General features: G+C 44.9%; 1 protein-coding gene across 1 annotated transcript in view; it reads left to right on the top strand.

Annotated features, from left to right (window-relative positions):
- HEXA (hexosaminidase subunit alpha) overlaps positions 1-20,945 on the top strand; it is a 29,017-nt gene that overhangs the window by 2,337 nt on the left and 5,735 nt on the right. Inside the window, exons 2-7 of the mRNA XM_032244732.1 lie at positions 13,368-13,460; positions 14,339-14,404; positions 16,858-16,904; positions 17,414-17,524; positions 19,324-19,425; positions 19,902-20,034. Of these exons, the coding sequence (XP_032100623.1) occupies positions 13,368-13,460; positions 14,339-14,404; positions 16,858-16,904; positions 17,414-17,524; positions 19,324-19,425; positions 19,902-20,034 (552 nt within the window). The remainder of the gene's footprint in view (positions 1-13,367; positions 13,461-14,338; positions 14,405-16,857; positions 16,905-17,413; positions 17,525-19,323; positions 19,426-19,901; positions 20,035-20,945) is intronic.

Below are 20,945 nucleotides of genomic sequence, written 5' to 3'. Positions count from 1 at the left end.
TCTTCTTTTGTAAAGCTCTTGGGATTGAGGTAGGTAGATTGAGGTAGGTAGATCAGGAGGTAGATAGAGGTTGCAGTGAGCCAAGATGGTTTCACTGCACTCCAGCCTGGACAACGGAGCCAGACCTTGTCTCAAAAAACAAAAAACACAAACAAAAACAAACAAAAGCAGTCACTCTTATGTTTCTGCAGTTTCCTAAATTTCTTCTACTGGCCCTGAAAATAAGTGATAAAATAGAGTCAATTTACATCATCCTCAAGAGGTTTCACAACCTTTGTGGGGCCACTGCCAGCAAAGTCAGCTGAAGAAATGAGGTAGGGGCTGAAGAGAGGCACATGTTTGAAGAGTTTTCTGTGGTGTGAACTGTCTCAAGTTTTATGTGTTTACAGTCTATTGTAATAGAGAAGTGGATTATATTTTCTTCTCTATTCGTGGCTGTAATGAATAAAACTCATTATTGGGTCAGGAACTTGAGTCTTCTCTCTTCATGTCCATTGTTCCTGTTTTAAGCTATGGGCATTTGCTGAAGCTTCCTGGCCACACACTCAGCCCTGATCCCCAGCCAACTGTGGTATGTTATTGTTGTGTCCACATCTTGAGACTGGTTAGGCTTGGGTGTGGTGTAGACCTCCTTCCTGTGGGAGTGTATACTCAAATGCAGGGTGCTTGTCAGCTTGGCTGTCATTAAGCAGCCTTTCTCTTCTTTTGTAAAGCTCTTGGGATTGAGGGGGGTAGGGAGATGGCTTACTAAATACACTGTGTTATGCATGAAAAGTTTAACTACTGTACTTTTCAACCTTGTCCTTGTTGTAACTAGGATTCCACATTAGTGGCTTTGTTGTTTTGCCTGGAGCTGCAGTCCTAGGTTGGAGATTCAGAGTTCCAAGGCCATGTCCCTTTTATATGTAGAAGTGTCAGCCTGTTCTCATACAGAGTGGCATCTCACAGTAGTGAAGCCTTCAGTTGCCTTAAGAAGTTTATGAAAAGCCCTTCAAGGAAGCTGCTTCTAGAGTGCGGCTCTGCCATAGGAGACCCTGCCCCAGGACTCTTCTGGCCAAATGAGAGAGCAGAGGTTTGCTGGGGCAAAACTGTCTTATTGGGAAAAGGGAAGTAGAACACAGAAGGAAACTAGCATTTATTGACTGTCAGGCACTTGATATATGTTATTGCCCTTTAATCTTCATCATACCTATGTGAGGTCAGTGTTATCCTAGTCTTTCAGAATGGACACATAGAGGCTAAGTAACATGACCGGGGTTACATAGCTGTTAGGGGTGGAGCAGAAATTCCAATCATGCATAGATTTTGCTCTTGTCACTGTACAAAATTGTGGTACACTCATATATGTCTTTGTCAAGCCAGTTAGCAATTTGGAAAACTACTGGCCTCTGGCAGGATTGAGCTCTGATCACATCTTAGCATTAATTACTTCAAATAGGTAATAATTTTCAACATCTAGTTGCTTATTCATTGGCACTCAGGTTATGAATATTTTTATCCCTGGTCCACTGTTACCAGATTCCAGTAGCATTTCTTCCTTCCTCCCATCCATTCTTAGTACAAATAGTATTTATCAAGTAACTTTAATTGTCAATAGCACTAGGCCCAGGGAATGTTAAATTGAACACACCCACCCCCACCCTCATCCTTAAAGAATTTACAATTCCTGGAAATGGGGATACAGACAGACAAAGTGTGATTTTTTCTATGCTAACTGAAGTGCAGGGTGCTTTGGGAGTGCAGAAGAGGAACACCTGACGTAAGTGTGTGGGGGAAAAAGGGGAAGGTGTATATTGAAAAGGTTTTCCTAGAGAGCTGTTGAATGAGATCTAAAAGTAGAAGTCGATGGGGTGAAGATAGTTTTCCACATAGAAAGAACGATGCATGGTAAGTGCCTGCAGGCAAGAAGCCTTCATGCCATATTCAAGGGACTCAGGATGTCTAGCTGAAGTACACAACTCTAGGGTGGATCAGCAAGTTCTGAAGCTAAAGAGGTGATAGATGGAAAGGTCATGAAATGGCCTAATAAGCCCTGGTAAGGAAGAGAGCATTATCCTGAGGTCAAAGAAGGTAAAGTCCATTCAACAGGATAAGTGATGTGACTAAACTCTGGCTACGTTGGGGCTTGCCAGAGAGTGGGATTCGAGGTGGGAAACCCAGTTAAAAGGCTAACAGTGGTATAGATAAGAGAGAATAGTGACTGAAGTCCGGTTGATGGCTGTAAGGACAAAGAAAACTATAAAGACTGAAGAGAGATTTAGGAGGTGATTTAGGAGGTGGCTGCTTGGAAGTGGGAGTGAGGTTGGAAGGAGAGGGTGCTGAGGATGACTCAGAGATTTCTGACTTAGCAATTTGAATGTTGGCCCTCATTCACTTGTGCTGCCATTAACAAAGATGGGGAAAATAGTAGGAGAGGAAGGGAAGGAGTGAAAAGAGCGAAATTGACTAAGAGGTTGAGAGGTAGAGTGAGAATCATGAAAAGTAAATCTGGTTTTGACGTGTTGACTATGAGGTATCTAGCAAACAGTTAGCTGTGTAGTACTAGAGCTCAGAAGGATGAGTTTGAACACCTCCTGAGGAGAAGAAGATCCAAAGGCAACCACAGGAGGTTCGTTGAGGAGGAGAAGGATGTTGTTGGATGACTGCTAAGCCAGAACATGGGTTAGTTCTTCATCTTGGGTGTTAAAAATAATCTAGGATGATAGCCAGCCTTGGGATGCAGAGGAATACTGGGCACCAGGATCCAAAGTATTAAGTAAGTAAAGCTGGTTACAGTGGCTCACAGCACTTGTAATCCCAGCACTTTGGGAGGCTGAGGCAGATGGATCACTTGAGGTAAGGAAATTCGAGATCAGCCTGGCTAATGTGATGAAACCCCATCTGATTTGTAAAAATACAAAAATTAGTCTGGTATGGTGGTGTACACCTGTAATCTCAGCTACTTAGGAGGCTAAGGTGGGAAGATCGCTTGAGCCTGGGAGGCAGAGATTGCAGTAAGCTGAGATTGCACCACTGCACTCCAGCCTGGGCAATGGAGCAGGACTCTATCTCAAAAATAAAAAAAAAATTAAGTGAGTAAAGAAGTGATCAAGAACCTGCAGAGTGTTGTAACGGAGAGCTGGAGATTTAACAGCTGGATGGCATGAACCACAGAAGAAAGGTGTTTTACTACTTGGTGGTGGTGGTGGAATGGGTAACCCAGAAGCAGCCCCATACCTCAACCCTATGATGTGGGAAGTGGCTGCCCCTCAGAGCATGTTGTAGCGGAAGTGTGTGGTATTCCTGGGAAGAGCAAGGCTTCGGTTAGGGAGGAAATAGAAGAGGCTGAGGCAATTAAATAGCTACACAAAAAGATCTCAGAGGATTTACAAGGTGAGCGATGTGTCGTACAGGTGGTCTGGTGGAGAAGAGGAAGCAGCATGTATAAGAACAGAAGTGCAGGACTAGAAGTGGGCAAAGTGACAAAAGATGGTAGAGATATGACATGGTGGAGCTCCCTGACAATAAGATTGCCAAGAAAATAGATTCCAGAGACAAGCAAGTCTATGTATATATGTGGGAATTTGATATATGATCAAAGAAGTACTTCCGATCAGAAGTGAAAAGATGTATTAGTCAATAAATACGTAAGGATGACTGGTTATCCAATTAGGAAAACATTAAATCCTTACCTCATACCAAACACGAAAGCAAATTCCAGGTAGATTAAAGATCTAAAGATAAAAGATAAATCATAAAAATATTAGATAGAAATGAAGGAAACTATTATTATAATTTTTGGGGTAGAGGGGCCCTTTCTAAGTAAGCAAATAAAGGAGACCATAAAGGAAAAGAGTCATAGCTTTGACTACATAAAAATTAAAGCAAAAGAAAGCATAAGGTAAAAAATAAAGGATAATAGGCAGATATTTGCAACAAGTCAATAAAAGAAAAATAACTTTAAAAAGTAGAAAGAATTTGGCTAGCAAGTGTGAAGAAATGCTTAATTCCATCATTACAAGAAATGCAGATTGATTTGCTTGAGGCCAGGAGTTCAAGACCAGCCTGGTCAGCATAGTGAGACACTGTGTCTACAAAAAATAAAAATTAGCCTAACATGCTGTTGTATGCCTGTAGTCCCAGCTGCTTGGGAGGCTGAGGGAGGGTCACTTGAGCCTAGGAGGTTGAGGCTGCAGTGAGCTATGATTGTGCCAGTGCACTTCAGCCTGGGTGACACAGCAAGACCCTTTCTCTAAAAAAAAAAAAAATTAAATTAAAATAAAACTTAATAAGAAATGCAAATTGAAACTGTGTGCCTGTGTGTGTGTGTGTGTGTGTGTGTGTGTGTGTGTGTGTGTGTGTTAATGCAGCTGGCAATGATGAAAAAGAATTGAGATGGTATAATGTTGGAAAGATGTGGAGAGATAGGCCCATATATGTGGATTTGGGTGTAAGTCAGTACAGTAACTTGGAAGAGGAATTTGGTAGTATCAAAACCAAAACTTTTCATATCTGTGACCTAGCATTTCCACCTCCAAATATCTTTCACAATCACATATATATATATAACATTACCAAATGTCCACAAACAGAAGAGAAGTTAGAGAAGTTAATGTATATCTCATCATTGGAATTCTATTCAACCTTTACAAATAAGGATGTTAATCTATATATATTGACATTAACAGACCTACAGCTCATTTTGGTAAGGAGAAAAAGGTTACAAACTCGTAGTATTAGGATCCCATTTTTATTTTTTTGTTGTTTTGTTTTTTGTTTTTTTGAGACAGTCTCACTCTGTTGCCCAGGCTGGAGTGCAGTGACATGATCTCTTGGCTCATTGCAACCGCCACCTCCCAGGTTCAAGTGATTATCCTGCCTCAGCCTCCCAAGTAGCTGGGATTACAGGTGCCTGCCACCACACCCGGCTAATTTTTGTATTTTTAGTAGAGACAGGGTTTTGGTGTGTTCAGCCAGGCTGGTCTCGAACTCCTGAACTCAAGTGATCCACCTGCCTCAGCCTCCAAAGTGCTGGGTTTACAGGTTTGAGCCACTGTGCCCGGCCCTGTTTTTATTTTAAAACTAATACATTTATACATTTATAAACTATTGGAAGATTGTGCAAAATGTTATAACTAAAGTTATCTCTTGAGATCTAGAATTTTGGGGAGAACGTTATCATTTCAGTGGGGATAGAGGTGGGAGGGACAGATCAGTTTTAAAAGTAGGGAAATATAGAAAATTTTTTATGACAACTTTTCCCCAAAAGAGATGGGTGCAACTTTTACCCAAAAAATATGAGATGGGAATGAGAGGAAGGAAGAACATTCAGGATTCATCTGTGGGCTGGAGAGAGTGATATTTCCAAGTAGATATTAATAATCTGTGAAAGGTGAAGAATCTTACAGGAGGAGGCACCGTGATCTAGATTGAATTCAGTAGCACTAAGGAGAAGGCCCCAGCTCAGGGCACCTGATTTCACAAACTCCTGCTTTACTGGGATACGAAATGTGACAAGATTGGCCTTGATTGACTTCTCTTCTAGCTACTTCCTAGTGGTTGGAATTCACTTCCCGGGCTTGGAATACCCTTTCCCCTATTGGTGTAGCTTGGTGAACACCAATTCAGGGTTCACGATCCTACTTAGAAGTCCCATTCAATGTCAAGTCCCATTCTTGCACCTTCCCTGGACGTGGCTGTTAAATCCACCACAGCCCTTATCACAATGTTTGTAGTTAGTGTTTGTGTTTATCTCTCCTGCTAGACTGTGATCTCCTCAGGGGTAGGGACCAGGGCTTGTTTTCTTTTTAGTTGCCCCAGCTCCTAGCAGCTTCAGATGCACATCAAATGCTCAATATATCTTGGTTGGAATGAATAAATTAGTGGGAAATGAATTATTTGATGGGCTTTTCTAAATATGGGGGAGATGAAACCTGGTTATGATGTGTATAAAGGTGGGAAGGGGAAGAGAGCAAAGTGGGCATCTTTGGCACCAGCTTAGGAGGGTCCCAGGGAATACGGGGGCACGGTAGACATTAAAGAGTGGGGAAGTGGCAAAGGCTGGGTTGCCTTTCTTCCAATCCAGAAGCAAAATCAAGTACCACTTTATAACCGAAACCAATTTTTTTTCATACTGCTAGGATTCTGTGACTCAAATACATTGATACATGGAACTGTTTTGATTCAGGAGGGAACAGGGTTAGGAGAGGGAAAGGCTGTTATACACTGAGGTAAAGATTGATAGTTTCCAGATTACCCTAATAGTTATTAGTTACCCTACTATAGCAATGAGTTCTTCCTTTCAGAGAAGTGGAAAGACCTAAATCTTAGAATTTATGGATCCAGAGGTCTTCAGAGCAGTGTCTGAAAAGGCACTTTGTGTAAATCTGGGTGTCTTCTTTTTTTTTTTTTTTTTTTTTTTTAAAGATGGGGTTTCACCATGAAGGCCAGGCTGGTTTTGAACTCCTGACCTCAGGTGATCCACCCACCTTGGCCTCCCAAAGTGCTAGGATTATAGGCGTGAGCCACTGTGCCTGGCCAGTCTGGGTGTCTTAGCACCACCCACCCCAGTCTCAGGATTTCAGAAATACGTGGTTTGGGGATATAAAAGTAATCTCTACATTAACTACTTGCTATATATACCTGATTATCATGTAGCACAATCATAACATTAAATATGCATTTTTAAAATTCCAACATCATTTTTTCAGCAAACATTTTTTGAATGACTGTGTGTGTCAGGCACTGGGAATACAAAGACACTGAGATTGGTCCCTGCTGTTGAGGAACTCACAGCCTAAGTGAGGAGATAGGCAAATAAACAGTATATCTTAAGTGTTTTGAAAAATGTATGTATACATTGCTTTGTGATCACATAGGAGGGTCTCTTAGGAAAGGGCAGGGGAATAACAAAAAGTTTCCTTAAAGGAAAACAGAGCTGTTTCTTAATTAGGAGAGATATGGAGGGGAGGCAAAGTTTGTTTCAATTGGAGGAAGCAATATGTGTGAAGAAAAATATGGAGAAAATATGGCATTTTCAGGGTTCTGTTAAGAGTTCATTGTTCATTGTGAGAGTTCCTGCACAGGAGCAGAAAAAAACAAAGTGTTTTTCTTATGATTACCCAGTGAATTCTGGACTTTAATCTGAAAGCTGTGGGAGCCATTGGAAGGTTTTAAGCAGAGATTGTCATGCTCTGATCTTCATATTCTAATATCCTTGAAGATGGTAGATTGACATGGGTATTCAGGGAGGCAGGGAAAGACCACCTGGGAGATTTCTTATAGTCATCCAGGTGGGAAATTACAAGAGGCTGAATTAAGGCTTTGGCCCAGTGGGGTTGGGAAAACATTGCTGTGTTAAGAGATTATAAGGATTGTATAATTGTAAGACTTTTAAAAGTCTTTTTACTGTTGTTAATCTCAGTGCTTAACACAGTGTGTGAGATAGCAGACAGTCTGTAAATGTCATTTTGAGTTAATGAACTTGTGATCTACTTGGAAGGTGTGAAAGAAGGAGTCTTCTGGCCTACGTAAGTAGATGGGGCTGTTATCAAAGTGAGAGGGAGGATCAGCCAGGAGGAGGAATGAAAAGTTAGGTCAGTTTTGTGTTTAAGATTCAAAGTTGCTTTTGAGACATTTGAGTGGAGGCATACAAGTCTAGATCTCCAGCAGAATTTGCTTGGAAGTCATCAGCCTACTGTGAGTAGTGAATGACATTGTCTATGGAGAGCATAAGTGAAGAGAAAAAAGAGAAGTTTGGAGCCCTGAAGACCCTGGGGAACACTAGCACGTTGGGATTGCTGAAGGAAAAGTAGAATGAAGAAACATATTCAAGGAGTTAGAAGGAAAACCAAGAGAACAATGTCCCCTACGCTAAGGGAGTTTAGTTTCAAGACGGTCAGGGATGTCCAATGCTGCCAAGAGGTCCCAAAAGGAGTGGGTGGTTTCTATTAGCTCTGACAGCAGGGATTTTTGTGTTTTGACCACTGCTGTATCCCCAGCACTTCTAACACCCTGGCAAATAAGAAGCATTCGGTGAATAACTGTCAAACGAATGAGTGAAAGGAAAAGAGTCCCTTGAATTTATTTATAGAACCACAGGACTTTGGTGAAGCCATTTTGAGAGAAGTGGTAGTGAAAGAAGCCAGATGATAGTGGATTGAGGAACATGAGGTTGTAAGGAAGCAGCTACAAAGAGAATACTAAGCACGGCCAACATCATGAGCACTTACCTTGTGCCAGGCCCTGAGCTAAGCACTTTACATGTATTAGCTCATTTTCCCTTCCCAGCAGCCCAATTATATAGGTATTATCATGATCCCCACTTTACAGTTAAGGAAATTGCAGCTCAGAGAGGGTAACTTGCCTAGGGAAGGCTTGCAGCTAGAAAGTGGTAGAACCAAGATTTGAATCCAGATCTGTCTCCCTTTGGAGTTCAGGTCCTTAGCTGCTCAGGCCACATTTCCTCTAGGGTGTCTTTGTGGCAGGAAGGCAAAAGAGTGAGTGTTTGAGGTGACATGCAGTTGAGACCAGGAAGGTTGCAAACATTTTAATGCTGATGAAAGAGAATCAGTAGAAAGAAGTAATTTGAAGGCTGGGAAAAAGGGGACTAATTTATACAAGAGGGGATCGAGAAGTGCTCCAGCGCACGGGTAAAAGGGAACCCCTTCCATTGAGGTGGAGGTTGGGGAGAGGGTAAAGGCAGGTGTGTGTTGCAGATATTTTTGTCAGCGGGTAGAGGCGAAGAGGATGGGGATAGTTGAAAGTTGTCTTCTGATTGTCTGCTGAGCCTAAGGGAGGTGATGATCAAGTAGACTTGAGGAAGGTGTAGAAAATAGAATGAAGCAGTGGTGGAGAGAGAACATTTCCAGGGTAGCATCAAGGGCCCAGCCAAGATGGGGACCATGATTTTGCAGTGGTCCAATCCTGTTTTGTGATATTTCTCCCTTCCCTCCAGTAGAATACAGTAGCCAGGCTCAGGGGCACAGCAGGCAGATGTTAGATTGATCTAAGGTTGAAAGTTTTGCCCACTGGTTGTGACAGAAGAAAAGAGACGGACTGTTGAGAGTATTGGCTAGATTGCGTTTGAGGTGATGGATCACCACATGTAGGCCAGCAGGGAAGGAAGCGAGGATGAGAGAGGACCGAGAACAGAAGGGAAATGGAGGGGTCATAGTACTGGAGTTTGCAGAAGGTTCAACAGTAGGACTTTGGTGGTAGGAGTGTCCTTCTCCTAAGAATTCCATGTCCAGAGATTACCTGTGTGTGATGAATAAGGCAAAATTACACAGAAAGGGACTACAAGGGTAGAAAACTACCAGTGATGTTTATCTCTTTACTGAGGGGACTAAGGAAGGGTGCCAAAGATACTTTTGTTTATTGTAAACATTTTCTACTGTTTGGTAGCACTGTTTGAATATTTTTAAATAGTGTGTACTACCCTTTTTTTTTTTTTTGGAGGTTGAGTCTCACTTAGTTTCCCAGGTTAGAGTACAGTGGTGCAATCTCTGCTCACTGCAGCCTCCATCTCTTGGGTTCAGGTGATTCTCCTGAGTAGCTGGGATTACAGGGCTCACCACCACACCTGGCCAATTTTTTTTGTATTTTTGGTAGAGACAGCGTTTCACCCTGTTGGCCAGGCTGGTCTCAAACTCCTGACGTCAAGTGATCCACCCACCTCAGTCTCCCGAAGTGCTGGGATTATGGACGTGAGCCACCGCACCAGAGCTATACTACCGTTTTGATTTAAAAAAAGATACAGGCCAAGCGCAGTGGTTCATGCCTGTAATCCCAATTGGGAGGCGGAGGCAGGCAGATCATGAGGTCAGGGGTTCAAGACCAGAATGGCCAACATGGTGAAACCGCATCTCCACTAAAAAATATAAAAATTAGCAGGGCATGGTGGCTCGTGCCTGTAATCCCAGGTACTTGGGAGGCTGAGGTAGGAGAATGGTTTGAACCGGGACCTGGGAGGCGGAAGTGGCAGTGAGCTGAGATCACACCACTGCACTCCAGCCTGGGCTACAGAGCAAGACTCCATCTCAGGAAAAAAAAAAATGTTTTCAGTGAACCCAAAGAGAAGAGTGGGTTTACATGAAAGCAGGGAGATGTGTGAGCTGGAGGCAGGAGGCTGTGGTCCTGAAATTGGACCCTGGAGTGTATTATCTATCTGTGAAATCACAAGGTCTTAGATCTGAAGAGGAGTAGCTGGAATCTGGTCCCACCCTGCCATTGTTTACAAGGGAGGAAATGGGAACCCTGAGACTTGCTCAGCTTGGCAGCAGTAGAACCAGAACCAGAAGTAGCCTGTCCTGATTTCCCAGCCCTCTGGTCTGTTTTTCATGCTGCCTCCTAAGCCCTTCTTAATTTCCTGCTGTCCTAGCCAGGCTCATGGCACATGTGGCCATGACGTTGCTGGCTGACCAGGCTGTTTGCCATACTGTGCTTCCCACGTCAGTGCTTCTCAGTGTGCGGGGTGTGGGCGAGTGTTTGTAGAGGCGGCTGTACTGTCCCCTGCCTATTTCCTGCCCTCTTCATAGCCAGGCAAAGTAGCAGCTTGGAGGCGGAAAACCACGGTGGTGATACCCTATTTGCATCCTTTTAAATGACCTCGTGTCCCTCCTGTTTTGCCAGCTCTCGTGTTGCTACCTCCCCCAAACATCTCTCTCATAATTTGTTTAAGCAGCAGCCATGCCCCTGTATCTACTTCTTTCAGCCCAAACCCAGATGAGTCACTGAGAAAACTTCAGACAGAGATTCTTCACTGTGAGATTGTTGGCAGGAAGTGGAAGAATTGTAATTCTGGAGAAACAGCCCTTAAGTTAGGAGCATCGTTCTGGGAAAACAGTGCTTTCATATTCAGCAGATCTGCAAAGGAGTCTGTGACTCTCCAAAAGACTACAGATTAGCGAATGGAGTGCCGGTTTGTTTTAGAAAAATGAGTTTTTTTTTTTTTTTTGAGACAGAGTTTCACTCTTGTTACCCAGGCTGGAGTGCAATGGCACGATCTCGGCTCACCGCAACCTCCGCCTCCTGGGTTCAGGCAATTCTCCTGCCTCAGCCTCCTGAGCAGCTGGGATTACAGGCACACGCCACCATGCCCAGCTAATTTTTTGTAGTTTTTGTAGAGATGGGGTTTCACCATGTTGACCAGGATGGTCTTGATCTCTTGACCTCGTGATCCACCCACCTCGGCCTCCCAAAGTGCTGGGATTATAGGCGTGAGCCACCGCGCCCAGCCGAAAAATGAGTTTTTTAAAAAAATCTAAAAATTAGGTATTTTTCTGTCTTCCAAATAATAGCTGAGATAAACCTGGTGCTTGTGAAGCTTCTCTTGTTTTGTCATCAGGGCAGCGAGCCACGGTAGTTACGTATGGATTAGTTGTGATTTCTCCTTATGTGGCAGGCTGAGCCCTAGAGGATTAGCACTAAAGCTCAGGACTTTGGCTGTCTTTTGGATGGCTGCCTGGGTAGATATGGAGATGAACTTTCCACACAATGATACTGGGGCCCCATGATGTGCGGAGTGGGGACAGAAAGGCTGAGGATGAGGTATGGTTTTTCCTCACCCTTGCTCCTAGGTTAAGTTCTCATTGGTCTCCCTGTAGAGTCTTCCTGTAGAGATGGGTTTGTAGACACAGCCTGTCTTGTTGGAGAGCTGGATGGCCCTGCAGATTCTGCCTTGAGTGTGGTCTTTGCATCAACTGAAGGTCTGCTTGTTCTTTTGTGTTGCAATAATGTATTTTTAGGGTTCAAGGATGGAGTTATGAGTTGACCTGGCCCAGCGTTGCCTCAGATTCCCTCTTCTTTGCAGAATGTAGGCAGGTATTGGTGTGGGGAGCCAGAGTATTGGCTGGTAAGAGAAAGAATGTGTTTATTCATGATGGTAGGAAAGCCTTATTAGCTTGCTTCTTGGCACACTTAAGAGCTGAGTTACAGCCATGTGGTAGTGCTCAAGAGGTCTGAGCAGGCTTCCTTGGATTTCTTCTGTCTAGAGATGAGTAACATTTGAGATTCCAGTTTGGTTCTGAATTATCTCTCCTTGCCTTCTCCTGGGCCATCTTACCCTGACTTTGTAGTGCCATAGGAATGTCATGGATGTTGTGATGCCAGTGGGATGCATATGGCTCCAGGAAAGAATAGAATAGAGAGGGGTTCATTAAGTTAAGGCTTGGGCTATAAAATCAGAGCCACCCTGAAAATCACAGGGAAGAACCAGTGGGAGGCTGAGAAGAGACAGTGTATTCTTATTTTGGCTTTGGCATTTTTGTAAAGCTATATTAGATACTACGTTGGTTCATACTTCACCCACTGTTTGGGTGAAGTCTACCTTGGATAGAAAATCTGTTTGGGAAAAGGAAGGAAGGGAGCAAGATGGGCTGGTGACCCTGACCTTCTCTGAGGTATCAGCTGGATCATCTCAGGCCTCCTCTGCATGGGAGAGCCTTCTGTTATCTGCTCCATTAGCTCCTGGGCTATTACAAAACTGGAAACCTTTCATCTGGAGCCCTCAAGAGCAGTGCCAATCTGCAATGAGATAAGAAGCGTATGTACCAGAATGTAAGACTGATCTCTTCATCAAGAAAATCTTGTATGAAAAAAAATGTTAGGGCCGGGTGCCGTGGCTCACGCCTATAATCCCAACATTTTGGAAGGTCAAAGCAGGCAGATCACAAGGTCAGGAGTTCGAGACCAGCCTGGCCAATATGGTGAAACCCCATCTCTACTAAAAATACAAAAATTAGCTGGGCATGGTGGTAGGCACCTGTAGTCCCAGTTACTCAGAGGCTGAGGCAGGAGAATTGCTTGAACCCCGGAGGTGAAGATTGCAGTGAGCAGAGATCATGCCACTGGACTCAAGCCTGCGTGACAGAGCAAGACCCTGTCTAAAAAAAAAAAAAAAAAAAAAAGTTAGAACTAGAGAATGTGTTTACTCTGACATAATCGATTTACCCCTTCAGGCTTCATATAAGCTTTCTATGTAGTGACCAACCAGTAACATAGTTTGCACATTGGCAGCTAATCCACAGACCACACTTGGAATAGCAGTGCTCTAGAACTGCCTCTCATTCAGAAGCAGTTGGTGAGGTCATGGAATTGTTTGTTTGGTTAAGGCCAAGGCCAGCCAGAAATACAGAGTCCTGGTTATGAAGAGCTGTCACCCAGAGCATTCAGACATGGGTCAGGGTGGCTACTGAGGAGAAAAGGGGCACAACCAGAATGAAAGAGCTAGACAGATGATCAGGCAGTGCCTATGCCAAGGGCAAATGCCATGTCCTCCCTTTCCTTTACCACAGGCATATGAGCTGAGGGACTAGAGCTAGGGCCTTGGTTTTGCCTGTTGCTTCTAATGGCTGGTTAGCTACACCAAGTATACCCTGTCTTTGCAGGAAAATGTCATACCCTGGAGAAGAATGTGTTGGTTGTCTCTGTAGTCACACCTGGATGTAACCAGCTTCCTACTTTGGAGTCGGTGGAGAATTGTAAGTACCGCCCTGTTCCCTGTCTTAGAAGAGCAAGCACTTGTCCGAAGCTGTACGTTTTTGGATGGCCTGGCCTAAACTGTGATGCTCAGCCTGGAGTCCCCTTTGACCATGGGGACCGAGGGTCACCAAGTGCTGAGTTTTTCCTCTGCAGAAGCTTAACCATTGCTAAAGGTGGGATGTGGAACATCACACTGCCTCTTCACTGAGTCCCATAGGACACCTGCCTGCTGGACTGAATACGTTTCTATTTTAGGAAAGTGTACTTTACTAGTTTTCTCTAATAGACCCTACACTGGGGGAAAGAAGGGGTTCTGGTCACTTATACAGAGATCAAGTTAAGCCATTAGTCCAGTGACTGCCTCCCGTCTTCCCTGAGCAGCATTTGGGGACTTCTCAGTCTCCAAAGTGAACATTGTAGTTTTGGCTTCTTCTCACAATTATTGGAGGAGGTAGCTGAAGCATAGAGCAAGGGGAAAAGAGGGTGATTACAAAGGTGTTGGGAGCATCACTTGCTGCACTCACCCAGCAGGCATCCCTTTTCCCTTTGCCAGGAGAAGACTTCTTTCATCTTTCTGCTGTGGAAACTGACCGGCAAGGTAGATGGTGCTTTGTACAGAACTCCGCTCCAGCCTGACCCTTGCTGTACATCATCTTCCAGGGTCTACAGAGTCACTGTGGTGACCACCCTCCCACTGCGGCACCACACCAGGCCATCCTACAGCTGTCTTGCTCTGGGAACATTTCATTGAAAGATTTTTTTTTAAAATATGTTATCTTGCTGTTTTTTAATCCAGAGATTTATGTAGAATACCTGGTCTATAATCTGAGAATAGAAAACCTTAACCAACCGAATGATTTTATTTCTGTCATTTCAGATACCCTGAGCATAAATGATGACCAGTGTTTACTCCTCTCTGAGACTGTCTGGGGAGCTCTCCGAGGTAACAAATTGAGGCTGATGAAGAGAGAGAGAGAAAGGATGATGTGAGAAGGTTGGGGTTGGTGGAATGCAGTGGCCCCATCCCTGCTCACTGCAACCTCTGCCCCCTGGGCTCAAGCGATCTTCTCCCCTCAGCCTCCCTAGTAGCTGGGACTACAGTGCCTGTCACCATGCCCAACTAATTTTTGTATTTTTAGTAAAGATGTGGTTTCACCATGTTGTCCAGGCTGATCTTAAACTTCTGGCTTCAAGTGGTCCACTCATCTCAGCCTCCCAAGGTTCTGGGATTACAGGTGTGTGCCACTGCACCCAGCCAGGAAGCTTTATTTATGGGAACAATTGGTGTGTTTTCCCATCTCCGTGCAGCCGTCCCTGGAAGTTGACAGGTTTCACCCTGTACAGCTGCTGCCCTAATCAGGGGCCCTGGGAAGCAGTGGGTGAGTTTGCCGGCTGATGCTGTACGTGCCAGCAGGGGAACAGGTAGCTGGGGGGCAGGGGGAATGATGCCATCACAGTCACTGCCTGTCCAGCTCTTGCTAAAGACATGTAACTGGAAAGGTGTTTTTTTTTTTTTTTGAGACAGAGTCACTCTGTCACCCAGGCTGGAGTGCAGTGGCACAGTCTCGGCCCACTGCACCCTCCACCTCCCAGGTTCAAGCAATTCTCTGCCTCAGCCTCCCAAGTAGCTGGGATTACAGGTGCCCGCCACCACGCCTGGCTAATTATATATATATATATATATATATTTTTTTTTTTTTTTGAGTGAGACGGGTTTCACCATCTTGGCCAGGCTGGCCTTGAACTCCTGACCTCGTGATCCACCCACCTCGGCCTCCGAAAGTGCTGGGATTACAGGCATGAGCCACCACACCCGGCCAGAAGGGGTTTTTAATCTTTCAAAAGAAATAGATACATGCAAAAAAAGACAAATAGTCGTGAAATATTTAGAACTACATTATTTCTGGAGAAAATGAGTTTACCGGCTAAATTATTGGGCCTTGCCCTTCCTCTGGGTTTACTGAGAAGGTATTTGGTGCCTAGATGCAGACTTAGCCAAGTACCTCTCCCACTTTTGGTAAACCCTCTGCTGGTGAATGATGAGGGAAATTCTCTCAGAATTCCACACCTTGCTTTAGATTGTCTTCATTCCCTTCCCCTACTTCTGTGCTTGGAACAATAGTATGCTGCCTCCCCTTCCTGCCTTCTTGCACCTTTCTTGCAGGTGCTGATGGTGAGTCAGACTAGGGGTAAAGGAGGAGCTGGGACTCCAGAATGCTGGGTGTCAGAGTCAGAGTGGGAAGAAGCCAAAAGAGTACACTCACAGTCTGCTCAGATCAGGTGCTGAGTGACCACTGAGGTCTCATGGATTCTTTCACTTTGAAACTGGGGACTCTGATAATTCTTCACGGGGCTTCTGCAGGGTTTCCAGAAGAGGGGCCCCAGCTGTTGAGAACATACAATGCTCCAGACGCAACATGCCTGTGTGTGGGCCTTGCCGGACTTGAGAAGACAGTGTCAGTGGACTAGGGCAGTCCTTCCAGGGCAGTTGCTGCCAACCACATCCCAGCTCCCTAGAGCTGGGACTCTTCTCAGTCTCTGAAGAGGAAGAGTAGATGGTATTTTTATATGCTATGTCCAGCCATGAACCCAGGCTCCTTGGAAACCCAAGCTTATGATTACTTTCTCGTAATTTAATCTAGGACCTCTTTTCTGAGCTCTCTTAGTTCCTAATAAGGGTTATCCATGGAAAGCCCAGCTCTTGCAGGCTACTTGTCCCTGTGTCTGTCCTCATGAGTATACATCTTGGCCTCTCAATATTCTTGTTAAAGCACAGGCAATATAGATAAGAGGTGTGTGGGTTTTTAAGTTTAATATATTGTGAGAAGGAACACTAAAACCCTTGCTCTGACATCTCCAAAAATAAAATACAGAGTAAAGATGGATACTGGCTTCCTAATATATTCCCCTTTCTTTTCTCTCTCTCTCTCCTTTTTTTTTTTTTTTTTTGAGATGGCGCCTCACTCTGTTGCCCAGGCTGGAGTGCAGTGGTGCTATCGATCTCGGCTCACTGCAACCTCTGCCTCCCGGGTTCAAGCGATTCTCCTGCCTCAGCCTTTGGAGTAGCTGGGACTACAGGTGCGCACCACCACGCCCAGCTAATTTTTGTATTTTTAGTAGAGATGGGGTTTCACCATGTTGGTCATGCTGTTCTCAAACTCCTGACCTCATGATCTGCCCGCCTTGGCTTCCTGAAGTGTTGGGATTACAGGTGTGAGCTACAGCGTCCAGCCAGTATCCCTTTTTCATCAGCGTTGAGAATCGTCAAGCCTACACTACATCCATTTTCACTGTGTACCAAAACGTTATGCTCTGCCACGCTGAGAACCTTCCAAATAGATAAATCTCTTTTTTCCCCTCCCTGAGTCTTTGCTCCGCCTCTCTACTTATTCCTAGGTCTGGAGACTTTTAGCCAGCTTGTTTGGAAATCTGCTGAGGGCACAGTAAGTATGGATCTTCAAAAGGGGCTCCTTTTTCATCCTAGGGGTTTTATCCCAATGTTGAGAATCCTAGAAAAATCTTGTTTTGCCTTAGGATCCTGGTGGTTTGAGATAGCCCCAGTAGAAACGTAAGAGGACATGTGGGCGGAAAACTGGTTTGGTAGATTTAGTCTATTTGGAATCACTGCAGTTTTGTCCCCCTGAGTCATTATTTAATAATGACATTAAGGCTCCACTGCTTTGAAGAAAATAAACTATGTTAACAGGAAAATCTAGAAATTGTAGGCTGGGTGGTATATGGGACCGCTGTATTAGGCTGGCATTGGACAGTTGCTCTCTGGGAAGGTGGCTGCTAATGGTCATTGATAGAGGTGGGAATATTTGGGGAGATAGTGACCCTGAGAACAGTTACAGATTGGCTTTTTAAGAATCCTCGGAGAGTTGTCTTCATCTCCCTGTGCCCCCATGGTAATTCCCTTTGAATCTGACATGTTCATGTTTGTTCTGCACAGTTCTTTATCAACAAGACTGAGATCGAGGACTTTCCCCGCTTTCCTCACCGAGGCTTGCTGTTGGATACGTCTCGCCATTACCTGCCACTCTCTAGCATCCTGGACACTCTGGTACCCAGGCCTTAACGCCTTCTTCATACTTAGAGTTCTGGGGCGACGGAGCAGCAGACAGACCAAGTTTCAAATTCTTAAAGAGTTAGAGAATGTGTGGACTGGGCGTGGTGGCTCATGCCTCTGATCCCAGCACTTTGGGAGGCCAAGGCAGGTGGATCGCCTGAGGTCAGAAGTCCAAGACCAGCCTGGCCAACATGGCGAAACCCCATCTCTACTAAAAATGCAAAAATTGGCTGGGCATGGTGGCACATGTTTGTAATCCCAGCTACTCAGGAGGCTGAGGCAGGAGAATCACTTGAATCCAGGAGATGGAGGTTGCAGTGAGTGGAGATCACACCACTGCACTCCAACCTCCTCGGGGAAAGAGTGAGACTTGGTCTCAAAAAAAAAAAAAAAAAAGTAAGTAACTCTATGAGCTCCTGGGAAACAATGTAGAAGATGACCTGCTCTAAGCCTCAAAAAATAACAAAGAGTAACTTAAATCTACCCTACAGACTACTATAGATCAATGTTCATACTGTTTCCAGGGATATAGATGTTTAGGGAAATTGGCTTCATTGGCAAAATTAACTTTATTTATTTTGAGAGAAGGTCTCAATTTTTTTTTTTTTTTTTTTTTTTGTATTTTTTGTGGAGCTGGAGTTTTGTGATGTTGCCCAGGCTGGTCTTAAACTCCTGGGCTCAAGCAATCTGCCCACCTTTGCTTCCCAGCATGGTAGGATTACAGGCGTGAGTCACCTGGCCTGCAGAGCTAACTTTAGTTAGGTCAAGGTCATAGGAGAGAGATGTTCAAAGCCTTACCTTGGGGCCGGGTGCAGTGGCTCACACCTGTAATCTTAGCAGTCTGGGAGGCCGAGACAGGTGGATTGCTGGAGCTCAGGAGTTTGAGACCAGCCTGGCCAACACAGTGAAACCCCTTCTCTACTAACAATACAAAAAATTAGTCAGGCGTGGTGGTGTGAGCCTGTAGCCCCAGCTACTCAGCAGGCTGATATGGGAGGATCACCTGAGCTGGGGGGAGGTCAAGGAGGCATGAACTGTGATTGCGTCACTGCACTCCAGCCAGGACAACAGAGAACCTGTCTCAAAAATAAATAAATAAAAGAGCCTGAGGCACGAGAATCACTTGAACCTGGGAAGTGGAGGTTGCAGTGAGCCAAGGTTATGTCACTGCACTCCAGCCTGGGTAACAGAGCAAGACTCTGTTAAAAAAAAAAAAAAAAAGAAAAAAAAAAAAGCCTTACCTGGGGAGGTTTCCAACTCTCTTGAGTTTAATATACAGCCTAATCTGACAGTTCCCCATCCAGTTCCTGTGTCTGTCTTTTCCTTTGCTCCTGTGATGGAGCCAAAGGAGGAGACACATCTGCCAGCCTTGGCCTCTGAGATTATGAGAAGAGGCTACTAAGTTGCCAGGAGGTCTCACAGTTGGGGTTAACACCAGGACAAATGGCAAGAGGAAGTGTTGATCTTCAGGCTTTTAGAAGATTCCAGAGTGCCACAGTAGCTGCAGCCCTCCTCTTAATGTGGCCAGAATTTATTTCAATAAGAGGAAAGACCACTTTTGTCATCCATCTTTGGGTGTGTCCTGGGAAAAGTAGAAATGTGCTGGGTCCTCCATGCCATCCCTCCCTGATGGGAAGGTTTGATAGAGAGTCTCCACAAACACTTAATTGAGAGCTGAGGCAGATCAAGCCTATAGGGGTGTGTGGAGCAGCCTGAGAGCCTACCCAGCATTCCAAGTTTGAGACTGAAACGTGAGAGACCGATGGGTTCACAGTGTGCACTTCAACCTACAGGATGTCATGGCGTACAATAAATTGAACGTGTTCCACTGGCATCTGGTAGATGATCCTTCCTTCCCATATGAGAGCTTCACTTTTCCAGAGCTCACCAGAAAGGTATGTCCCCATTTCACCCAGGCCAAGTTTATGAGTCAATGTCTGAGGCTGGCTGTGGCCCTGCTGGCAAGGACAGGGTCTCTCATCCTAACCAGCCAGTTTTAGACTAACATAGGGGAAGAACACTGGATTTGGAGTCAGGAGACTTGAGTTCAAGTCCAAAACTTTGCCAATAATTTTGCCTTGTGACCTTTAGGAGATAATCTATTCTAGCTTCATTCCCTTTTTATTTATGTACCTTCTGTTAAATGGACATAATATGCACCATGATTATCTCACTGGCATTATGATACTCAGATAAAACAGATGTGAGAACTTCTGGGAAATTATTATCAAGTGTTTTGAAGATAGTCCTTGATTCCAAAGGGCTATGGGCAGGTTTTCTGATATCTGGGGAGTCTTGTGGGCATTTTGAGTATCTTCTACTCAGCTAGCTTTCAGGAAATGTGAACTGAAGGGTGTCTTGTGCCTTTCAGGGGTCCTACAACCCTGTCACCCACATCTATACAGCACAGGACGTGAAGGAGGTCATTGAATACGCACGGCTCCGGGGTATCCGTGTGCTTGCAGAGTTTGACACTCCCGGCCACACTTTGTCCTGGGGACCAGGTAAGAATAATGTCTGAGACTGAAGGGACTTGGCTTTATGCTCAGAGCTTCAGGGCACTGGCTTATGGATCAAGTGGCATATCCCAGCCTTGGTCCTTGGAAGAATGCTTTCCATCGACTTCTTCCGCCTGGGAATTTACATAGGAAGAACTCACTTTGGGCAAGAGAGGCCGCTTCTTAGTACCAAAATATGTACTATTAGATATGTAAGGGCACATTTTTCTCAGATGCCGTTGCAGGTAGTTGTACCCTAGAGTGGATGCTGAGGAATTTGACCACCAGGGTAGAATCTAAAAGGAAGAAGCCCAAGGCAAGCCTGCCGACATTGGAATCAGACAGTCACTACCCCTGCCCCCTTTCTTCTGTATAGCCTCAGCCCTCCAGTGTGAACCCTCAACGCTGGTTAAACACTGCTTGAAAAGGGCTACTGGCCTGATAGAAAACTGAAGATATTGGCCGGGTACAGTGGCTTACACCTGTAATCCCAGCACTTTGGGAGGCCAAGGCGGGTGGATCACCTGAGGTCAGGAGTTTGAGACCATCCTGGCCAACATGTTGAAACCCATCTCTACTGAAAATACAAAAATTACGTAGGTGTGGAGGTGGGCACCTGTAATCCCAGCTACAGGAGGCCGAGGCAGGAGAATCACTTGAACCTGGGAGGTTGCAGTGAGCCAAGATTATGCCACTGTACTCTAGCCTGGATGACAGAGCAAGACCCCATCTCAAAAACCAACAAACAACAACACAAAAAACCCTGGAGATACCCTGTGGCCTCAGCATCAGGAAGTAAAGACTCTGGGCCAAGGGAGATGCCCCTAAGGAAATGTAAGAAGATTCTGGGTAATGGTTGACCGCATGTACAGGAGGAGATAGAGAAGAAAGATTTTGCCAATTTGGCTAGATTAGGC

This window comes from Sapajus apella, unplaced genomic scaffold, assembly GCF_009761245.1.
Source record: "Sapajus apella isolate SASKATOON/1434 unplaced genomic scaffold, GSC_monkey_1.0 scaffold55, whole genome shotgun sequence".
In the NCBI taxonomy this organism is placed as follows: Eukaryota; Metazoa; Chordata; class Mammalia; order Primates; family Cebidae; genus Sapajus; species Sapajus apella.
The sequence above is the reverse complement of the archived record's forward strand: the minus strand, read 5'-3'. Positions and strand labels throughout refer to the sequence as shown.